Source organism: Benincasa hispida, chromosome 8 (genome assembly GCF_009727055.1).
Source record: "Benincasa hispida cultivar B227 chromosome 8, ASM972705v1, whole genome shotgun sequence".
Taxonomy (NCBI): Eukaryota; Viridiplantae; Streptophyta; class Magnoliopsida; order Cucurbitales; family Cucurbitaceae; genus Benincasa; species Benincasa hispida.
The window spans coordinates 56,738,226-56,759,966 of record NC_052356.1 but is presented as its reverse complement, the minus strand read 5'-3'; the positions used below and the strand labels follow the sequence as shown (position 1 = coordinate 56,759,966).

The 21,741-nt window shown below is 36.7% G+C and overlaps 1 protein-coding gene across 8 annotated transcripts in view; it reads right to left on the bottom strand.

The window, feature by feature from the left end:
• Nucleotides 1–21,741, bottom strand: part of LOC120082424 (putative 3,4-dihydroxy-2-butanone kinase) — a 69,393-nt gene that overhangs the window by 22,427 nt on the left and 25,225 nt on the right. For all 8 annotated transcript variants that reach the window (XM_039037583.1, XM_039037586.1, XM_039037587.1 and 5 more), the window contains exons 10-15: nt 8,997–9,052; nt 849–979; nt 622–714; nt 424–491; nt 191–334; nt 75–115 (exon numbers count right to left, since the gene is read on the bottom strand). In XM_039037583.1, the coding sequence (XP_038893511.1) occupies nt 75–115; nt 191–334; nt 424–491; nt 622–714; nt 849–979; nt 8,997–9,052 (533 nt within the window). The remainder of the gene's footprint in view (nt 1–74; nt 116–190; nt 335–423; nt 492–621; nt 715–848; nt 980–8,996; nt 9,053–21,741) is intronic.

Sequence of the window (21,741 nt, the reverse complement as noted above, 5' to 3'; positions counted from 1 at the left end):
CATAACCTAAGGAGCTTCCCTTGCAGAGAAGAAGCATAAGACACATTTGACCATTTAACTGCAAGCATACTTACCATTTCATATCCTCAAGAATAGTTGCTGCACCCTTGAACATCTGTTGGAAAAATTGAAAGAATGAACACGAGTATTATTCATAAATGAATAAGATATAGATTACAGTAGTACCAACCGTTGACCCACAATCACCATCACCCACTTTGCTATCCCATTCATTTAATGCGTCCTTGAGATTGATCACTGCTTTGGCAGCTGCCTCAATTGCAGCCTCTAGAATAATGCCTTGTTGATTTAGTTGCAGGGGTCCACCTAATGTCTAATTAAATAGTACAAATAGATATGAAGTGTGGCAACTTTCTAAAACATTTATATATCTCAGTTTAATTAGTGGTTTTATAGCCATACCTCACCGTTCTTTGTAGCAAGAGCAGGTGGTGGTATTGGAACAGGTATTTTGGAAGGTGGGTGGCTGCCTACAGTAAAAGACAATATCTCATTCAAATATTTATCCCATTCTAGAAAAAAAATATCTAACCAGAGAAACATTAGAACAGAAAAACATCTAAGTATAGAAGCAAAATATATTCCACATTTGACACGGACCATCAGCACCAATGGGCCAACAGGGAGCCTTGGTTGCAGCATCCAACCGTTGCAAAACTGTTTGATCGGACTTCATGATGGTTATTGAAAAACCTGACAGGCATACAGTTTCAGAGAACCTACCTTCTTCCTTTTCATCTATGAATGAAAAGTTTACTTCTTGCTCCAGGGGAAAAAAAAAAAAAAAAGAAAAAAAAGAACATTCTTTCATGCAGGAAGTAGCAAACCGGCCATATCAAGAGAAGTCATAAATGAACCACTGTACACTCTGTCAACAGCCAACCCATGCTCCAACTGCAACTTGGGAACTGCTTTCCCAGATGCAATCATTAATTCCATCAATGGGGTAGCACCTAACCTGAATTGAAAGGAAAAGAGCAAATGAAGTCACCAAAATTCTTAAATCCTTGAAAGTGCATCATCACAGGATTCACAACAGAATACTTTAACTCATATGCAGATATTATTTTTTGAAATGGAAATAGAACTTTCCATTGAAAAAATGAAAAGAGACGGGTGCTAAAAAATATATTAACCATCAAGAGATGAGAGAAACTGAGAGAAACAATCGAAGACAATACTATTTCCCCCATTTTATAGAATTGATGACTTTCATTGAGAAAAAATGAATGAATACAAGGGCATATAAAAAGATAAGCGCACCAAAACACCCCTTCTAAAGGAAGGAATTCCAACTAAGTAAGATGTTACCTAAAGAATAATTACAAAAAAGTTTTGAAACTAAAGCACAAAACGACACATGAAATCTCACTAGGGACCAAACCTCACAGCCCATAGGAGCCCCTATTCCTACCTCTGAACACTCTATTGTTCCTCTCCCCCTATTGCATCTCTAGATTGATGCGATTAAATACCTTATGCCATACTTCTTTAATATGAATTTCTCTTAATCTAGACGCAATGTTTTCACTAGTTAAATCAAGTATAAATCCAGCTAGAGTAAGCCTCAGTGTGATCCGAGTGTCGAACTCAGGGACATGGAATTAAAAATGTGCAGTAGAGTTTTGCTTGATCTTGATGCAGAGTTTGGGTTATAAAGTAAGCGATGAAAATGTGTATATCTAACTATTCTTAAAAAAATTCTAAGCAATGGGATGGATGAAATGGATGCGTTGAAAATTGCAACGCAATGTTAAGCAATGTGCGACGAAAACGGACGAAACACGAATAAATGAATAGGGTTGAGAAAGATTCATTAACATTTATTCTTTATGTTTGTAATATTTTTTCCTTTTTTGGTAGTTGGTCTTTCTCCTATATAAAGAGACCTTGTATTTGATTCATAAGTAAGAAGAATAATACTACACTATTCTCTTCTTAATTTCAACTAACCTTAATATTGGTTGTTCTTAAACGATTCTTGATAAATCTTGGACATTTCTTGCATACCATTGGTATTGTTGAGTCCCTCGTTGTCTTTTTTGGTGGCCAAGGTTAATTTCCGCTCCATTCTCTTGCGGTGGAAGTAGATACAATTGGTTGTATGCCCCGGTTAATTGATCTAACTGAATGGACACATTTTCTACCGTGGCTTCATCTTCTTCAACACCTCCATCTTTGATTTCATCAATTAATTGTTTCTCGTCATCTAGTTTGAATTGAGCAACCTCTGTGTCGATCATATCAATTTTTTCTTCTTCCAACACATGCTCATTCTCAACTTTTGTACCATCCTTATTCGACTCATCTTCAAATGATTTTTATTTTCTTCTACTGCGTACATTTTTCCTTCTTTGCTCAAATGGTTTTCTTCTAGGTTCCATGTTCCTTTTGAGTCTGTTACCTTGTGTGTTGCTTGCTCAATTTCACAATCTTGGTTAAGTTCTTGATCTTCTTGAGCAACTAAATGTAGTTCTTAAAGGTTTCTTGAAAAATCGTGAAAATTGTGATTCTGCCTTTCATGAATTTACCACTGCAAAATTCATCCATTCCCTTTCTAAAGTCTTCCTGATAGATGTTTTTTTTTTCTTGAAAATGTTTCGAACTCCTTATTGGTGTTAGGATGATTTATGGGTGTTCTTTGATGTTGGTCATAATAATTTCATTCATACTCTGAATCATCGAACTCCCAATTCTTACGTCGATTTCTTGAGAAACCGGTTTGATTGGATTGTCGAGCTCTTTGTTGATAATGTCGCCTTGCTATTCCGTTCCAAACTACATTATGATCTTTATTGAAATCGCTAGAATCACTATAATCAAATTTCCAATGTGGATAATGATAGGCTTTGAGAAAATCGAGCACGGGCGAAATTATTATGTTAGGATTCTTCTTCTGAATCACTTGAGTCAGAATTCTAACACTACTTTTGGGAGTAAATTTGACTTTCTTGCCTATACCAACTACTATATTTTTTCCTCGGCATCTTCCTTGATGGTAATAGTCCATTCTTGCAAAATCTTGAAAAAAATTGTTATCTTCTTCCCTTTTTAGAATTTAAAGGATTCCCCCTACATAGATGGGGACTGTTCGACAACGAGCACAGCTCACGAAGCTCCCTCTAGCGATCGATGTCGCCAAGAGTTTCCAGGTCTTCCACCAATGACAATCAACGTTGGCTCAGACGGCTACTCTGATACCAAATTGATGTAGCCTAAAAGATAAAAGAAGAATTGTCTCCAAGAATCCAATCAAAGTCTTTATTATAATGAAAAGTTCCCAATACAATAAGACAATTTATCTATTTGTAAAGGAATTGGAAAGCAAACTAATCCTAATCCTAATTAATAAAAGAAACTAATCCTCATCCTAAAAAACAAAAGAAATTAATCCTAATCCTAATCCTAATCAATTAAGATATCCTAATTTACTCTAATCCTACCATATCACAAGTAAGAATCTGATTTCCTTACCTCCAACCCATTTCAAAAACCGACTCCCTAACAGGGGAGGGATCCAACAAAAACCTAAAGAAAGACTTACAAGAGAAGTCTTCATTAGGATTGGGACTCCAAACGCAAACACCCCTCCTCTCAACCCTAAAAGTGCATTCATTCAATAAAGAAAGAAGAGAGACATCTCCATCTTTTCCCTATTGGACAAATGACGGTTGGACCTGAAAGAAAAAGAAATAGTCTTCGGACCAAAACAAGAAAACAGAAAAGGAAGACAAATGATAAAGGTGAGGAAAAGCAGAGCAAAGAGGACTGTCCCTTACCCTCTGATCTTCCCAAAAGTACGTACCCTTACCATCCTCCACATTACATTGGACCAAATGAGAAAACAAGGGAAGCTCAAGCAAAATATCTTTGCAAAGATTTTGGTGTGTGCCTTTAACCCCTTTAGCCACCCAATCAAAAGGGATATTTTCATGCTTACTCACGATGATCCTATACACCACAATGATTCGGACACAAGGGCAAAATGCCAAAGCCACTTGGCCAACAGAACTTTGTTTCGAAGCCTTAAATTACCTATCTCCTACCCCCTAGTTAACAGAGCACCCAATAGTCTCCCAACTAACCAAATGAGCCTTTCCCTTCATTCACCCCTTCCCAAAGAAAATCTCTCATTACCTCCCAGCGGTAGCCCAAGGTAGGAGGAAGAAAAAGAGCCAACCTCACAATTGATCACACCCATCCACCTCCTAAGCTTTTTCTGATCACAATTCACACCCAAAATTTAGCATTTTCTCTTATTAATTTTAACCTCTAACATACAATACTATTCATATACAATGAAGAGAAAACACCAAAAAGCAAAAACTTAAAACCTAACAAACCAACTCCTGGAAAGAAACCCAAAGCTAGAGAACACAAACTTTAAAGCCATAGCCAACTGAAGACAATTAAGTAGACAAGGAAAGAAGTACACTTTAAAACCAAAAGTGAAAGGATCAAACCACAAAGCAAACCAACTTCTCAAGTGTTGCTTCCAAGCTTGCAACTACTAGGAAAAAATACTTCTCAAGGGAAATCATTTGCCATAACCTGGATGGATTTTGGAAACACAAATTCTACAAAATAAATTGAGTGGATTTGAAAAATCTTTGATAAATACATCACCTTTAACAATAATAGGAGGATCTAAAACTTCAATATCACCAATCTTAAATCACCAATTGACCCAAAAGCTTAAGTTAGTGGGTAATGGAAAATTTAATTATATATCACTAACACTCTCCCTCACTTGTGGGCTTGAATTATGTAGAAGGCCCAATAAGTGGAAATCAATATTAAATTGGGAGGAAACAACATTGCAGGGCTTGAACCCAGGACATCCTGAAGCAACCTACTCTAACACCATCTTAAATCACCAATTGACCCAAAAGCTTAAGCTAATAGGTGAAGGTAAATTTAATTATATATCATCTAATGTTCCCCCTCTCTTGTGGACTTGAATAAGAAAAAGACCCAACAAGTGGAATTGAATATTGATTGGGGAAGAAACAATAATGTAGGGGCTTGAACACAGGATCTCCTAAACCAATCTGTTCTGATACCATCTTAAATCACCGATTGACCCAAAAGTTTAAGCAAGTGGGTAAAGGAAAATTTGATTATATATCACTAACAACCAAAATTGCAGAGAGATGTTTCCTCTAACAGTATCCTTAATTTCAATGAGTGCATGCAATGAAGCCACACATATTTCTTTCCACTTGAATGCAGGTACACTCCTTCAATAAAGAAAGAAGAGAGGCACCTTCATTGTTTCCCTATTGACCAAATGACGATGTAACCAAAATAAAAAGACAAGAGTTCCCAAACCAGACCAAGAAAGAAATCAAAGATCAGTTGATTTTTAAAAGAAGACAAATGATAAAGGTAAGGAAAATCAGAGCATAGAAGACTATCCCCCACCCATTGATCTTCCCAGAAATACATGTCCTTGTCATCTCCCACAATACAGCAAACCAAATGAGAAAAAGAGGGAACCTCAAACGAAATATCTTGTCACGGATTTTTGTGTGTCTTTAGCCCCTTTCGCCGCCCAACCAAAAGGATAGATGTCATGCTTACTCGTAATGATCCCATGCCACAAGGATTTAGACTCGAGGGCAAAAGCAACTTGGCCAAAAGAGCTTTATTTCATTAAGTTACCAATCTCCAACCCTTCCTGGTTAATAGGGAGCCCAACAATTTCCCAACTTACCAAATGAGAGCCCTTCCCTTCATCCACCCCTTCCCAAAGAAAATCTTTCATAAGCTTCTCAAGGCTCTTACAAACCGAACTAGGAGCACGAAACATGGAAAGGTAATATACGGGAATGCGCCTAAGCACAGATCGACATGATCATAAGCCTTTTCATAGTCAAGTTTAAAAACAACTCCTTTATTGTTCGCTCTAGATTCATTAGCAATAAGAGCCAAGTCAATAATCTGCCTTCCTACCATGAACGAAACTGTGCCTCAAAAATAATTGAGGGCAAAACTTTTCTTAAGCGGTTAACAAGAACCTTAGCTAGGATCTTATAGACGTTGGTTATGAGACTAATGAGCCTAAACTCCTTAACTCTACAAGCATTCTCCGGTTTAGGTATAAGACACATAAAAGTTCTCCACCATAGGATGATTCAAAATGCCTCTCAAAGAACTCTTTAAAAGCCCCATCTAGATCACCCTTAATAAGCTCCCAATTATATTGGAAAAAGTCCACGGAAAAACCGTTCGGACCCAGGGACTTGTCCCTATCACTCCCAAAAACCACCTTCCCAATTTCCTCCAACGTAAAAGGGAGCACCAACTCCTCATCCTCCCTAGTCAAAATGGGACTTCACTCAATACCTTACACGAACGGCTTCTCCTGAGCAATCGGATTAAGAAGATTGGAAAAAGCTGAAAGAAAGGCTCAGTACCAATCCTGTCTTGAAACTTCCAGATTTCTCAAACCCTTTCGAAGTAGCAATGGACGCATGTGGCTTGGGAATTGGGGCTGTCTTATCTCAACAAGGGCACCCAGTTGAATACTTTAGTGAGAAGCTCAGTCCATCGAGGCAAGCTTGGAGTACCCATGAACAAGAGCTACATGCTCTTGTCTGAGCATTAAAACAGTGAAAACATTACTTATTATACAAAAGTTCCTTTTGTTGACCGATCACTTCTCATTAAAAACTTGCAATCTCAAAAGAACATAAGCTGAATGCACGCAAGGTGGATTTCATAGATCCAACGATTTGATTTTGTTATCAAGCATCAAACCGACAAAGAAAACAAGGTTGTCAATGCCTTGAATCGAAAGAGTTCTTTGCTAACCATTTTATCTACCAAAGTGATTGCATTCAACCACCTTCCAAAATTATATGAAGAAGATGTAAACTTTGGAAAGGTATGGTACAATTGCACTAATCACATAAATTCAAAAGATTTTCCCATTGTAGATGGCTTCCTATTCAAAGGTGAACAATTATGTATCCCACACACCTCTCTTCAAGAAGCTCTAATAAAGGAAGCTCACTTAGGAAGATTGACGAGACATTTTGGCCAGGATAAGACTTTTAACTTAGTCTCTATGAGATTCGATTGGCCACAAATTCGAAGAGACTAATAATTTTGTTAGAAGATGTGCCATATGCCAAAAAGCCAAAGGGACTTCCTCAAATACAGGCTTATACACACCTTTAGCTATACCCACAACCATTTGGGAAGACTTATCAGTTGATTTTGTACTCCGACTTCCTAAAACACAATGGAGATATGATGCAGCTATGATGGTTGTAGATCGTTTCAACAAGATATCTCACTTTCTAGCTTACAAGAAAACGAATGATGCAGTCTACATTGGTAACCTCATCTTTAGAGAAGTAGTTAGACTTCATGGAGTACCTAAATCCATTGTATCGGATAGAGATGTCAAGTTCCTTAGCCATTTTTTGCGTGTTCTATGGAAGAAGTTTGACACTGCATTGAAATTTAGTACCACATCTCATCCACAAACAAACGGTCAAATGGAGGTCACCGACAGAACATTGGGAAATGTTATACGTTGTTTAAGTGGCTCAAGACTTAAACAATGAGACTTAGCCCTCGCACAAGCCATGTTTACCTTCAACAATATGAAAAACAGATCAACCAAATGATGCCCATTTGAAGTAGTATATATTCGAGTTCGAAGGGTCAAAACTTGCCAACTTACCATCCTTTGTGGATGTAAGTATTGAAGCTGAAAATATGGTGGAGAGAGTACAAGAACTACACAAGGAAGTCCATGATAACTTAGAAAAGACAACCTTATCATACAAAGAAGCCAAGGATAAATCAAGAAGAGAAGTAAAATTTGAAGGAGATCTTGTAATGGTTCATTGACACAAAAGCCAAATTCCTACTAGAACTTATAATAAATTGAAGTACATACAGCTTGGACCATGTAAAGTATTAGCAAAATATGGTACCAATGCTTATCGAATTGAGCTACCAAAAGATCTACATGTCAACCTCATCTTCAATATTGCTGATTTGAAGCCATATTATGCACTTTCATTTAGCTTCTCAGCTCACTCGAGGACGAGTTTGATTTTGGAAGGGGTGGATTGGTGTAAGGCCAAAAGGGCCCTTTTGTAAAAACTAACTAAAAGAATAGGAGTTAGTTCATTGTTAGCTGTTATGACAATTAGTTTAGTTAATTGTTAGCTGTTATGGTAGTTAGTTAAACATCTTGTAACTAATTCCCTCTATAAATAAGATTCTCCTCTCTCATTGTGAATGGAGATTCATTTTTAAAATTTATTTCACTTTTGGTATTACACCACGCATCCTCGCATTCTTGCTCGCCGTCAAGCAGTCTTGCTCTGTAACACAAACTAAATAGAGAGAGAGAAGAAGAAGAAGAGAAAACAAATAAGAGGTCAAAATTCTTAAATTTTAAAATGTGGGGCAAAAATCATTTAGGGCCTTGAAAATGGGTCTTGTAATCGATTATCCCATGAAAAAGATCATGGATGGTTGTCGTAGCTAGAAGAGCCAAATGGCATGCTACCGAACCAATCCATTCCACTGTCACATACAACCCAAAATACTTGGGAGATAGTTTCTCACACCTCCTCTTGGCCAAGGATCCTCTAGTACCATGTTATTTTTGGAGAAACATTGTATTTTCTTTTATTTCTAGAAAAGATCCAATGATAGGTAAATATAATACAAGAGACATTCTAACTAATGAATTAATTATAAAAGGAAAACACATCTAAAAATAATTAAAAGATATAATTGTTTATACACAAATCTATGGTAATTGTACACTCCTAAATTAGGGTTTCTTTGTCCACCTATATATATATGTAACACTAGTCTGAATAATATAGAGTATTTTTCCAATACTAAGTACAAACAATATGGTAATTCTCAATAACATGATAGTGCTTATCAAAAGTAAGAGGCACAAAAACTAAAAACAATGTGTATATCTGTCCACCTACCCGTTAACCATGAGCACCACTCTATTACCTCGTGTTATTGGAACATAGTTAGTTTCCTGCAAATATTACAAAATTATTTTAGAACAAGAATGTGGGTAAAATAGAGTCGTATCGTTCTTTTTAGGGGAAAAAGAACTTTGAGATAAAAATGTAAGAATACAAGTGTTTATTTGACTTAGTTGAATATCATACGTTTTGACTTGTGAGGCCTTATTGCTTGTCAGGCATCTTAGTTTTATCCCTAGATCTTAATGCAATTAATTTGCATGTTTAATATGCATTACAGCTAGATGTTTCCATTGATTTATTGCTCTAAGACTTTGATTTAGCATTACTAAATGCGTTGGCTAAGCATGGGCATAATTCAAGGATAAATGTTACTATTTGGGTGATTCCATTTTCCTTAACTAAAAAACATCTAGTTACTTTTATTTAATCTCACTTCTTTCGAATCACCCCCCCTCCCCCTCGCTTTTACTAGAGAATTCACTTGGTGAAACTAATCTTGGTGCTTCCCTGAGGATCAACCTGATCTTGCTACTGATACTACTCAGTTGTACATGTTTGCAATCAGTATTATTTGGGTGATTCCATTTTCAGATTTTCGATAAGGGTTCACATTTTCAAAGGATTTATTTCCACCAATTGAGGGTCATACCATCGAAAGAATATTGTTAGAGATCTTACAAGGGATTTGCCCAAAGATGAATATTCCATCTATTAATTGGGTTCATGAAATGTGGTTTATTTTTTAAAAAAAGAAATGAGCCTCTTTATTAATAAGGTGAAATGTGGATGGTATTGGTACCAGTTGTTCAAAGATATTTAGTTGTCTATTGTAAAGATCCCTGAGTTTTGGAGGGGATTTTAACGGTATCTATTGAGGACAGGAGAGATTTCCTATGGGAGGAGCAACAAGAGAAATGAGACAGTTCAATAATTTCATAAAAGAATCTAATTTGCTTGACATCCCTCTATCCAACCGTCGGTTCAGGTGGTCTAGAGAAGAATAAGTGGTTTCAAGATCTCGCATTGATAGATTCTTTATTTCTAATAATTGGAAGAGATCTTTGAAAACTCAAGAGTGATTAGGCAAGCACAAATTATATCAAATCATTTCCCTCTTTTGTTCGAAGTCGGGGCTTTTGAATAGTGTCCAACCCCATTTAGATTTTGTAACGATTGGTTAAAAAATAAGGTGTTGGTGGCTGATTGAAAGATCCTTGGAAGTAGGTGGGCAACCAGGGTGGGTGGGGTTCATTATCTCTTCCAGATTACGAAGGCTAAAACTGGCCTTAAAAAAGTGGTTTGCAAATTATGAGAAGAACAAGAAAATCATGGAAGAATCACTACCGAAAGAAATTGAAAGAAGAGATCAGCTAACTGAAAGCCTAGAAAATTTCTCCATGGAAGAAGCTTTAAGAGTATCTTTGAAAGTAGACTTATTGGACCTCTATCGGATAGATGAAAGAAATCTCATGCAAAAAAGCAAGTTAAATTGTCTAAATTTGGGAGATGAAAACATGGTATTTTTCCATCGCTTCCTAGCTGCTAAAAAGAGGAGAAGCTTAATTTCAGAGTTGATTAATGACCAAGGAATTCCGACAAAATCTTTCAAGGAAATTGAACATATTATTTTGGGATTTTATTCCACTCTTTACTCAAAAAGAGTGGGGGCTCACTCTATCCCCTTCAATCTGGATTGGCCAAGAGTATCAAGTGAGGAAAATAATCAGTTGGTGGTTAATTTTAGTCCATCGGAGATCAAAAGGGCAATGAAAGAACTGGGGAAGAATAAAGCCCCTGAACCAGATGGCCATACCTCAGTATTTGTTCTTAAGTTCTGGAATTTACTAAAGGACAATTTCATGGACTTGCTCGAGGAGTTTTACATCAATGAGAAGCTAAACTCTGTTAAGGAAAACTTTATTTGCTTACAAAAGGAGGATACAGTGTTTGTAAAGTATTTTAGACCAATTAGTTTAACCACTCTTGTATATAAGATAATAACCGAAGTACTCGCTGAAAGACTCAATAAGATTATGCCAAGCATAATAGCTCCTATAAAGTGCATTCATAGAAGGGAGACAAATCCTTGACCCTATCTTAATTGCAAATGAGGTTGTGGAGGATTATAGATCCAAGAAGAGAAAATATTGGATTTTAAAGCTTGAGATCTAGAAAAAGTTTACGATAGAGTGGATTCGGAGTTCATGAATGGTAAAAAATTCCATGCCCGATGGATTTCATGGATTATGGGTTGTAACTCTAACCCAAGGTTCTCCATTATCATTAACAATAGACCAAGAGAGAGAATACCTGCTACTAGGGGAATTAGACAAGGGGACACCCTTTCTCCTTTCCTATTCCTCTTAGTTAGTGAAGTTCTAAGTGCTTTAATTGCTAGAATTCATGAAAAAGGAAAATATGAAGGATTTTTGGTGGGGAAGGATAAAGTCCATGTTTCCTTTCTTCAACTTGCAAATGATACTTTGTTGTTTTGAAAATATGAAGATGAAATGATTGATAATCTTAGGAAAACTCTTGAAATTTTTTAGTGGTGCTCTGGTCAGAAAATTAATTGGGAAAAATCTGCTCTATGTGGAATCAACGTTGAAGATCATAAGTTGCATACAATAGCTTCAAGGCTAAATTGCAAAGTAGAACACCTCCCTATTTTATACCTTGGTCTACCATAGGAATGGTTACCCTAAAAAAAGTGTCGTTTGGGCAGCTGATAATTGATAAATTGCATAGCAAACTGGACAAATGTAGAAGATATAACCTCTCAAGACGAGAGAACTCTTCGTAAGTCAGTTCTTTCTAATTTACCAACTTACTACATGCCTTCTTTTTTTATGCCAGATAGAGTGCTCTCGATCATAGAAAGAATTATAAAGAATTTCTTTTGGGAAGGCCACAAAGGAGATAAGATAAGTCACTTGGCAAAATGGGAGACCGTTCCTAAAGCACAAGAGGATGGAGGTCTTGGTTTAAAAGGTTTAAACACTAGAAATTTGGCTCTATTAGCCAAATGGGGATGGCGATTTATGAGTGAAAATACTTCTTTGTGGAGCCGAGTTGTCAAGAGCATTCATGGGAAACGACTATTTGAATGGCACACGTCGGGTAAGGTAAGTTGTAGCTTCCATAGTCCTTGGATAAATATTTCAAGATCATGGTTGAAAGTTAAAGCACAAGCGGTTTACAAGCTAGGGAATGGAAGTCGAATAGCCTTTTGGCTAGACCAATGGATAGACTATATCCCCTTCACGATCAGCTTCCCGAATTTGTTTAGAATAAGCCCTCAATCCAAATGGATCAGTATTGGATCATTGGTGTTATAATATGTATTTACATTGTAATTGTAATTAATTGTCCTTTATTGTAATTTTATATCTCCTAGATTAAGGTTTCTTAGTTATCCATATATATGAGTATCTTCAACCTGATTAATTGAATAAGATCATTATTCTCTCTAAAACTATTGAGTACATGGTATCAGAGTAGACTAGGGTTTAGAATTTTCGTTCGACGGCTACATTAGGGTTTACGCTTCTCACAAGGTTAGGGTTTGAGTTGATTCATCAAGTTTGAGTGACCGTTTGTCTACACCACCTATCCCAGAAGAAGCGTCATCACCGTTCGATCAAGTCTACCGTTGTCGATCGCCGGAAACGTCTGCGCGTGAAGCTCACGCGCCACCACTCTAATTATACTCCGTTGCCACGCGCTGGCGCGTGGGAACGCATGGGACAACTTCTCCACGTTCCGTCAGTTGGGTTCTTCTCGACTCATCTTTTTAGATTGTTTTGTGCATTTGGTTCCACTAAAATCTACTCGGTTGTGAGTTATTTGAAAAAAAATACCCTTTTGTGCTTAGGGTTTGCTGTTTTGTTCAATTTGGAGTTGTTTTGTTCTTTTGGTTCACCTTTGATTTCGATTCTAGTTTGTTCTTTCTGCTCGTGAGATCTACAAACTGTTTATTAGCTCAGAATGGATGAAGTGAAGCATATGGTAGTATCTAATGTAATTCTCCTAGCATCAAAGATAATTGAACATAAGTTAAATGGATCGAATTACTATGATTGACGTCGGACGATTCAATTTTATTTCCTTAGTACAGATATGGATGATCATGTGACTGAAGAGCCACCAAAAGATGAAAAGAAAAAGACTTTCCTTCGTGATGACGCTCAACTTTATCTTCAGATTAAGAATTCTATTGAAAATGAGGTTGTTGGTTTCATAGATCATTGTGATTCTGTGAAAGAACTCTTAGAATTCTTAGAATTTCTACTCGGGAAAAGAACACGTTCATAGAATATTTGATGTCTGAATGTCGATTATTTTGAACTGAACAGAAAGCAGAATCTTTTACAAGTTACTTTATGATACTTAAGAAGACAACTACTGAACTTGCTTTACTATTGTCGTTTAGTTCTAATACCAAAGTTCAACAAGCTCAGCGAGAAAAGATTATTGTTATGATATTTTTTAATGGACTTTTACCTGAGTTTGGAATGGCTAAAACAAAGATTCTTTCTGATTCTGGAATTTCGTCATTAGACGAAGCCGTCAGTCGTGTTCTTCGTATTAAGAGTTCTCAATCCAATTCGTCTGTTTCTCAACCTAACAGTACTCTTACAAGTAAGAACAATAATAACTCTCGCGGTACTTTAGAGATGACTAACAATTTTCAGAAGCCTAAATATGATAATCGAAGATCAGATTCTCAGGAGATCGTTCGTCACTATTGTCGTAAGCTAGGACATATGAAACGTGATTGTCGAAAGTTGTTGTATAAGTCTTAACGATCTCAACATGCTCAGATAGCTTCCACCAATGATANCTGAATTGAAAACTAACTCTAAATCTTGCTAGCATTAACCTGCATGGAAATCATTCCAAACAAAAATCTAAATCACTTGAAATATCTATAAATATACACATAACGCACTTTTTTTTTTTTAATAAAAACAATGGCTTTCATTAAGAAAGTGATGTAATATGATTGAGGGATAGTTTGATAAATTCAAATTAATCTTGGTTAATCCTTGATTAATTACATTTTAGTTACCCAATTAGTTTTTAGTTTCTTTTTAGTTATCCTTTTAGGATTCTTCTAATTCTCTATAAATAGAGAGTCCCCCTCTTGTATGAGAGAACTTTTGATTAATATGGAGGCTACGTCGAGAGGATGGAAGATGGGTCTAAGATGTCACCAGAGCAACGAAGGGTATGGATTGGTGGGAAGGTTGAAAAGGGAGGAGAGAGAGAAAGAGGAAGCTACAAATGAGTTGATGAACTATAAAGAAGAGTGGGCCAAGGTTGGATGCACGATTATAATTGATGGATGGACAGATAGAAGAAATAGGACATTAATTAACTTTTTATATAAATCCTGAAGGCACCATGTTTATTGAATCTATAGATGCTTCATCTAATGTGAAGGATGGAAATAAAATGTTTGATTTACTCAACAATTTTGTAGAGCGCATTGGAGAAGCCAATGTTGTTCAAGTTGTTACTCATAATGCCTCAGCAAATGTTATGGCAGGTAAGAATGCAAAGTACTAACTCTTTTTTAAATTTGTCAGTCTTACAGTTATGCTTCCAGTTAGCATATTGAAGAAGCCTAAATATGTTCTTATTTTACTATGTCAATAGGGAGGTTGTTAGAAGCAAAACAACCACAATTAATTTGGTCTCCATGTGCCGCTCATTGCTTGGACTTGATGTTGGAGAATATATACAAGATCCCACATATTCGCAAAACACTGAAAAGAAGCATGGAGATTAGCAATTGGATAATGCTACCAAGCGATAGTAATGGATTTGGTTTGGTGATGAACCCTACTGCTAGAGTGCAGATGCTACTGACCAAATTGGAAGAATACCCAAGCAAATTGACTCGATTGGAGATATTCGGAGACAAATGCCCAAACTTAAGAACAAAATACCCAAAGGTGCTTCCTTGATTTGCTTATGACACGAAGCTCCAGGCTATGGATAAAGATTTTCTAACGTGAGGATGGACGATCTCAAGTCAAACAAGATGATATTTTGGGCTATTGCCCAGGGGTTGTCCTTCCCAGATCCTCATTGGAGAAGGCAAACCGCAGCTAAGGAGAAGACGAAATCCACACCACCACACGTGAATGGGAGAAGACGAAGGTGCGGATTTGGAGTGGAGTAGTGAGAGAAGCATGGAGATTTGCAATTTCATTTATGTTCGTCCTAAATTGTTAGACATGATGAGACGGTTTACTAACCAAAAGGAGTTGGTTAGACCAGCTAAGACTCGCTTGGCTATAGCTTGCATCACGTTATCAAGTATACATAATCAAAAAAAAAACAATTTGAGAAAGATCTTTACTTCAAATGAATGGAAAAGCAGCAAATGGAGCAAGGAGCAACAAGGGAAACGAGTTGTTCAAACAATTTTGTTGACAACTTTTTGGAATACAATCGTGTTTTCCCTTAAAGTATCAAGCCCTTTAGTGCGAGTACTTAGGTTGGTGGATGGCGAGAAGAAGTTGGATATATTTATGAGGCTATGGATAGAGGCAAGCAACAAATCCTTCAATGGTAAGGAAGAGAAGTACAAGGATATTTTTACAATCATTGATCGAAGATGGGAGCTTCAATTGCATTGTCCTTTGCATGTAGCAGGATATTATTTAAACCTAGAATTCTATTATTCGAATCCTAATATTCAAGCTGATGATGGAATTCTTAATGGGTTGTACATTGGTTGCTTCTTTGGACATCCAAGACAAGATATTTGGAGAGCTAACCAAATACAAGAAAGCTAAAAGACTATTTGAATAGTCTTTAGCAATTTGACAGAGGGGCAAAATGTCTCCAAGTAAATTTTAAGTCTTTGATTAACACATCGAATTATCATTTTGAATTGAAAGTTCTTAATATAGTTTTGTACCTATAGTGCAATGGGGGATGATTTTGAACAATCAACTCCAAAATTGCAAACGTAGGTCTCACTTGTAGTGCCTCTGGATGTGAACGTAATTAAAGTGTTTTTTAACAGACTAATTATCTACTGTTATTTGTAGTGCATCTGGACGTGAACGTAATTGAAGTTAACAATGAAACTTTTGCTATGTATACTTGCAGCTTCATACAAGAAACGAAATAGACTTGTTCAAAGTCGTTTGAATGATTTAGTATTCATAAAATATAATAGAGCACTAAAGCATAGAAATAACATTCAAGACATCATTTACCCCATTTTTTTAAAAGAGATTGATGATAGTAATGAGTGGTTGATTGGACGAATGGATGACGATTCAGAGGAGGATGATCTTGTTTTCGACGATGATTCTTTAACATGGGGCGACGTTTGAAGAGCTGCTAGAGCAAAAGAACTTGCCTATTATTCTAGAGTTGGTACAACCTCAAGATCTAAGTCTAAGACTAATGCTTCATGTTCATCTTCATCTTCCACACACCCACCTCCACGCAAGTTAATTTGGATGACTCTGAGACCGACAAAGAAGATACAGATGGGTTAAGTCGAATGATGGAGAGAATGAAGATGAGGAACTATTTAGTGAAGATGAGTTTAATCGATTGTTTTATATCTGTCTCTTATACACATCTAGATGTGTATAAGAGACAGAGTCAGGACATATGAAACGTGATTGTCGAAAGTTGTTGTATAAGTCTTAACGATCTCAACATGCTCAGATAGCTTCCACCAATGATATGGCTGAGAAGTTAGTTGCCATCTCTGCCGACGACTTTGCTAAATTTCAAGTATCCCAAAAATCCTTGCAGGCATCTTCTTCATCAAATCTTATTCCACCATTGCCAAGACAGGCAATACGAAATGTCTTCTTACATCATCTATCAAATGGGTTATAGCTCCGATGCCACTGTTCATATAACAGGTAATTCTAACTTATTTTCTATGCTTTTGTCTCCTGTCTCATCCCCGTCTGTCACTTTGGTAGATGGATCAACCTCCTCTGTTCTTGGATCCGACACCATTTCTCTCACTTCATCACTTTCTTCGTCCTCTATATTACATTTGTCTCAATTGTCTTTTAATTTAATTTTTATTAGCCAGCTTACTCGTGACCTTAATTGTTTTGTCCCATTTTTTCTAGTTATTGCTTGTTTCAGGATCGTATGACGAGGAAGATTATTGGTAGAGGCCATGAGTCGAAGGGTCTTTACATTTTTTACCATCAAATACCGAAAGTTGTGGCATGTTCTAGAGTTACATCCCTGTTTGAAGTCCACTGTCGTTTGGGTCATCCATTGTTGTTCGTGTTGAAGAAACTTTATCCAAAATTCCGTTCCTTATTGTCTTTGCATTGTGATTCGTGTCAGTTTTCTACATTTCATCGTCTTAGTTCTAGTCCTAAAGTTCATAAGCGAGCTAGTGCTCCTTTTGAGTTAGTCCATTATGATATTTGGGGTCCTTGTCCAGTCATGTCCCAAACAGGTTTTCGTTACTTTATTACTTTTGTTGATGATTATTCTCATGTGACTTGGTTATACTTAATGAAAAATCGTTCTGAGTTATTGTCTTATTTTTGTGCTTTTCATGCCGAAATTCGAAATCAATTTAATGTCTCCATCAAAACCTTGCAAACTGATAATGCTAGTGAATATTTCTCTCATGTACTTGGATCTTACTTATGTGGTCATGGCATCATTCATCAATCCTCTTGCGCAGATACTCCATCTCATGGAGTAGCTGAAAAGAAAGAACAGACACCTCCTTAAACAGCCCGCGTCTTATCCTTTCAAATGCATGTTCCAAAGCAATTTTGGCTGATGTTCTGTCTACTACTTGCTTCTTGATTAATGAAATGTCTTCCTCTAACCTCAATGGAGAGATTCCTTATCGTACTCTTAAATCTTTGTTTCCTGTTGCTCCTAAGATCTTTGGTTGTGTTCGTTTTGTTCGGGATATTCATCCAAATTGAATCAAATTAGATTCGAAATCTTTGAAATGCATTTTCTTAGGCTATTCACATGTTCAAAAGGGCTATCGTTGTTCTTGTCCTACTCTAAACAGGTTTCTCGTATCTCCTAATGTTACATTTTTCAAAGATATACCCTTTAGTCCATCACCGTCGAGTCCGTGTCAGAGGGAGGATGAAGATCTTTTTATCTATGAGATTACATCTTCTACATCATCCTCTCCTCCACCTTCCTCTGTGTCTCTTCCTTCTAACCCTTCGGTTACTCGAGTCTACTCCAGACATCCTCCACAGCCACCTTCAGACCCATGTCCTCCACCACTGGCTTCTTCGACATCTGATCCGAGACCGAGTGATGATCTTCCCATTGCCCTTCGAAAAGGTAAACGCACTTGTACTTATCCTATTTCTCCGTTTGTTACATATAACCAGTTGTCTTCTCCCACTTATTCATTTATTATATCTCTTGATTCCACCTCTATCCCTAACTCTGTTAATGAAGCTTTATCTCATCCCGGGTGGCATAATGTAACGATTGAGGAGATGACTGCTTTGGATGATAATTGTACTTGGAACCTCGTTTCGCGTCCGGCTGGAAAGAAGTCTATTGGGTGTAAATGGGTGTTCGCTATAAAGGTCAATCCCAATGAAATAGTGGCTTGGTTGAATGCTCGTCTTGTTGCCAAAGGTTATGTCCAAATCTATGGAACTGATTATTCTGATACATTTTCTCCTGTTGCTAAATTAACTTCCATTCGATTATTTATATCCATGGTTGCTACTCACAATTGGCCTTTGCATCAACTTGACATTAAGAATGTTTTTCTACATGGTGATCTTCAAGAGGAAGTCTATATGGAGCAACTATCTGGGTTTGTTGCTTAGGGGGAGAATGATAAGGTGTGTCTCACCTTCGAAAATCTTTGTATGGACTAAAACAAAGTCTGTGTGCATGATTTGGTAAGTTTGGTCAAGCACTCAAATGTTTAGGTATGAAGAAAAGTACGTTTGATCATTCTGTTTTCTATCGACGATATGACAATGGTATTACTTTGCTTGTTGTATATGCTGATGATATCGTTATCACGGGAAATGATGTATCAAGTATATCTTCTCTCAAGACTTTTCTCCAGGGTCAATTTCATACCAAAGATTTGGCGCCATTGAAGTATTTCTTGGGTATTGAAGTAATGCGAAGCAAGAAAGGTACTATCCCAACGAAAATGCGTACTTGATTTGTTGTCTGAAACAGGTAAACTAGAAGGCAAACCATATAGTACTCCAATGATACCAAATTTGCAACTTGCTAAGAAAGGAGAATTGTTTAAAGATCCTGAAAGATATAGAAGATTAGTTGGAAAGTTGAACTATTTAACAATGACACGACTTGACATTGGTTATTTTGTGAGTATTGTGAGTCAGTTTATGTCTTTCCCCGACTGTGGATCATTAAGCTGCCGTTGAACAAATCCTATGTTATCTAAAAGTTGCACCTGGATGTGGGATCTTATATAAAGATCATGGTCATACAAGGGTTGTATGTTTTTCAGATGCTAATTGGGTTGGATCTCGAGAAGATAGAAGATCGACCTCTGGATATCGTGCTTTTGTAGAAAGAAACTTGGTATCATGGAAAAGTAAGAAATAGAATGTAGTTTCTCGTTTGAGTGTTGAGTCAGAATATAGAACTATGGCACAATCTGTGTGTGAAATAGTGTGGATACATCAACTTTTGTCTGAGATGGGCTTCAATGTTACTGTGCCAGCTAAACTATGGTGTGATAATCAAGTTGCTCTCCATATTGCATCCAACCCAGTATTTCATGAACAAACTAAATATATTGAATTGACTGTAATTTTATTCACGAGAAAATACAAGGGTTGATATCTACAAGATATGTGAAGACTGGAGAATAATTGGGAGATATCCTTACTAAACCAGTAAACGGAACAAGAATAAGCTATATGTGCAACAAGCTAGGCATGATTGACATATTTGCTCCAGCTTGAGGGGAAGTGTGATAATATATATTTATATTGTAATTATAATTAGTTGTCCTTTATTGTAATTTTATATCTCCTAGATTAGGGTTTCTTAGTTGTCTGTATATATATGTATCTTCAGCCTGATTAATTGAATAAGATCATTATTCACTCTAAAACTATTGAGTATAATTGGAACCATTCCACTTCCTCTTGGTTCATCACTTTCAGAAGACTTTTAAAAGAAGAGATTATCGAGTTCCAAAATTTGTTGAGCAATCTCTAAGAAGAAGGTAAGGGATTGCCAAGATATTCGTTCGTGGTCTCTTGAGCTAATGGTTCTTTTTCATTTGAATCAATAGTTAGGCACCTTTCTTTGGATTCCCCTCTTGAAAATAGTTTAAATAAAGCTTTATGGAAATCCAAGAGTCCTCGGAGAGTGAATATTACTATTTGGATCATGCTGTTTGGGCTGCTCAATTGCTCTTCTGTTTTACAAAAGAAACTGCCTCACAGTTTATCTCTTAATTGGTGTGCTTTATAAAGCTGAGGGAGAGGTTCTTCAACATTTATTCTTTGATTGCATCTATGCCAGTAACTGTTGGAGATCCCTCTTCGAGTGTTTTCATATTTGCTAGGTTTTTGGTGATGACTTCGGAGAGAATGTGCGGCAAATTCTAGTAAGGCCAAATTTAAAGAAAATTCAAAATCTTTTGTCGAATAATTCAGTGCAAGCGGTACTTGTTGAATTATGGTTTGAAAGAAACCAAAGAGTGTTGCATGACAAGGAAACTCGTTTGTTCGTTCTGAGTCAGCGCGGCTTAATGCTTCATTGTGGTGCTCTCTCTCAAAGTCCTTTGCAGCATACTCCATACAAGATATAAGCTTGAATTGGCGTGCTTTCATCCACATGGATAGCTAGGAGTTTGAAGACAAATGCATTAATTCTCGAGATCTACTATTTTTTTATTTTGTTTTGTTTTTGGTTATGGGTTGTTAAAGTATTGTGTTGTTTTGGAAAGGATTCAGGTCTATTATTGTATTGATCTTTCAAGAACTCTTGTAAGTTTTACTTTCCCTTGTATTTGCTTGTGTCACTTTTGGCTGACATGTTCCTCGAGCCTAATGGATTTGTACTAGTTTCTTATGGCTCTAAGGAGGTATCAACCTAGTCGAGATGTCTGGGTGCGTCTGCCGATCCTCAGTTTACCAGTCATATTGTATTTTGAGCATTAGTCTCATTTCATTATCTTAATGAAGAGGATTGTTTCTTGTTTAAAAAAAATAGAAGAAAACTGCGTTGTGAGCGTATCATTTTGAGTATTAGAAACTTGAGACCATCTAACAGTTAAAGGAATGGATTGAAATCTCAGACGTTGCAAATATAGAGAGGAAAAAACACCAAAACTTCAGCTTTAATGCCCCCAAAACGAATTGATAGAAATCCCTTGATTAGTCATCGACTCAGTGATCAAAATCTTTCTTTTCTTTCCTACCAAAAACCCTTGAAAAAATATAGAATTTTTCATCACCCGACTTTCGTCATTCCTCCTAAATTTCCAAGGGATTCAACAAAGGACCAAACAATTTCCTTTGAGCTCCGCAAAGATTTTATAAACATTATATCAAACTCCTCCTTAGTTGTCTGAAATAAGACCAAATCCGGATGAAGATTCTGAAGAAACTTTTTGAGAGCCAATCATTTTGATTTATCTCCAAGACTTCTAATGTACCACAAGACAAACTTCATGCTTAATAGAAACATCTACAACAATTAATATTACTGCATGTCGGTTTTACACATA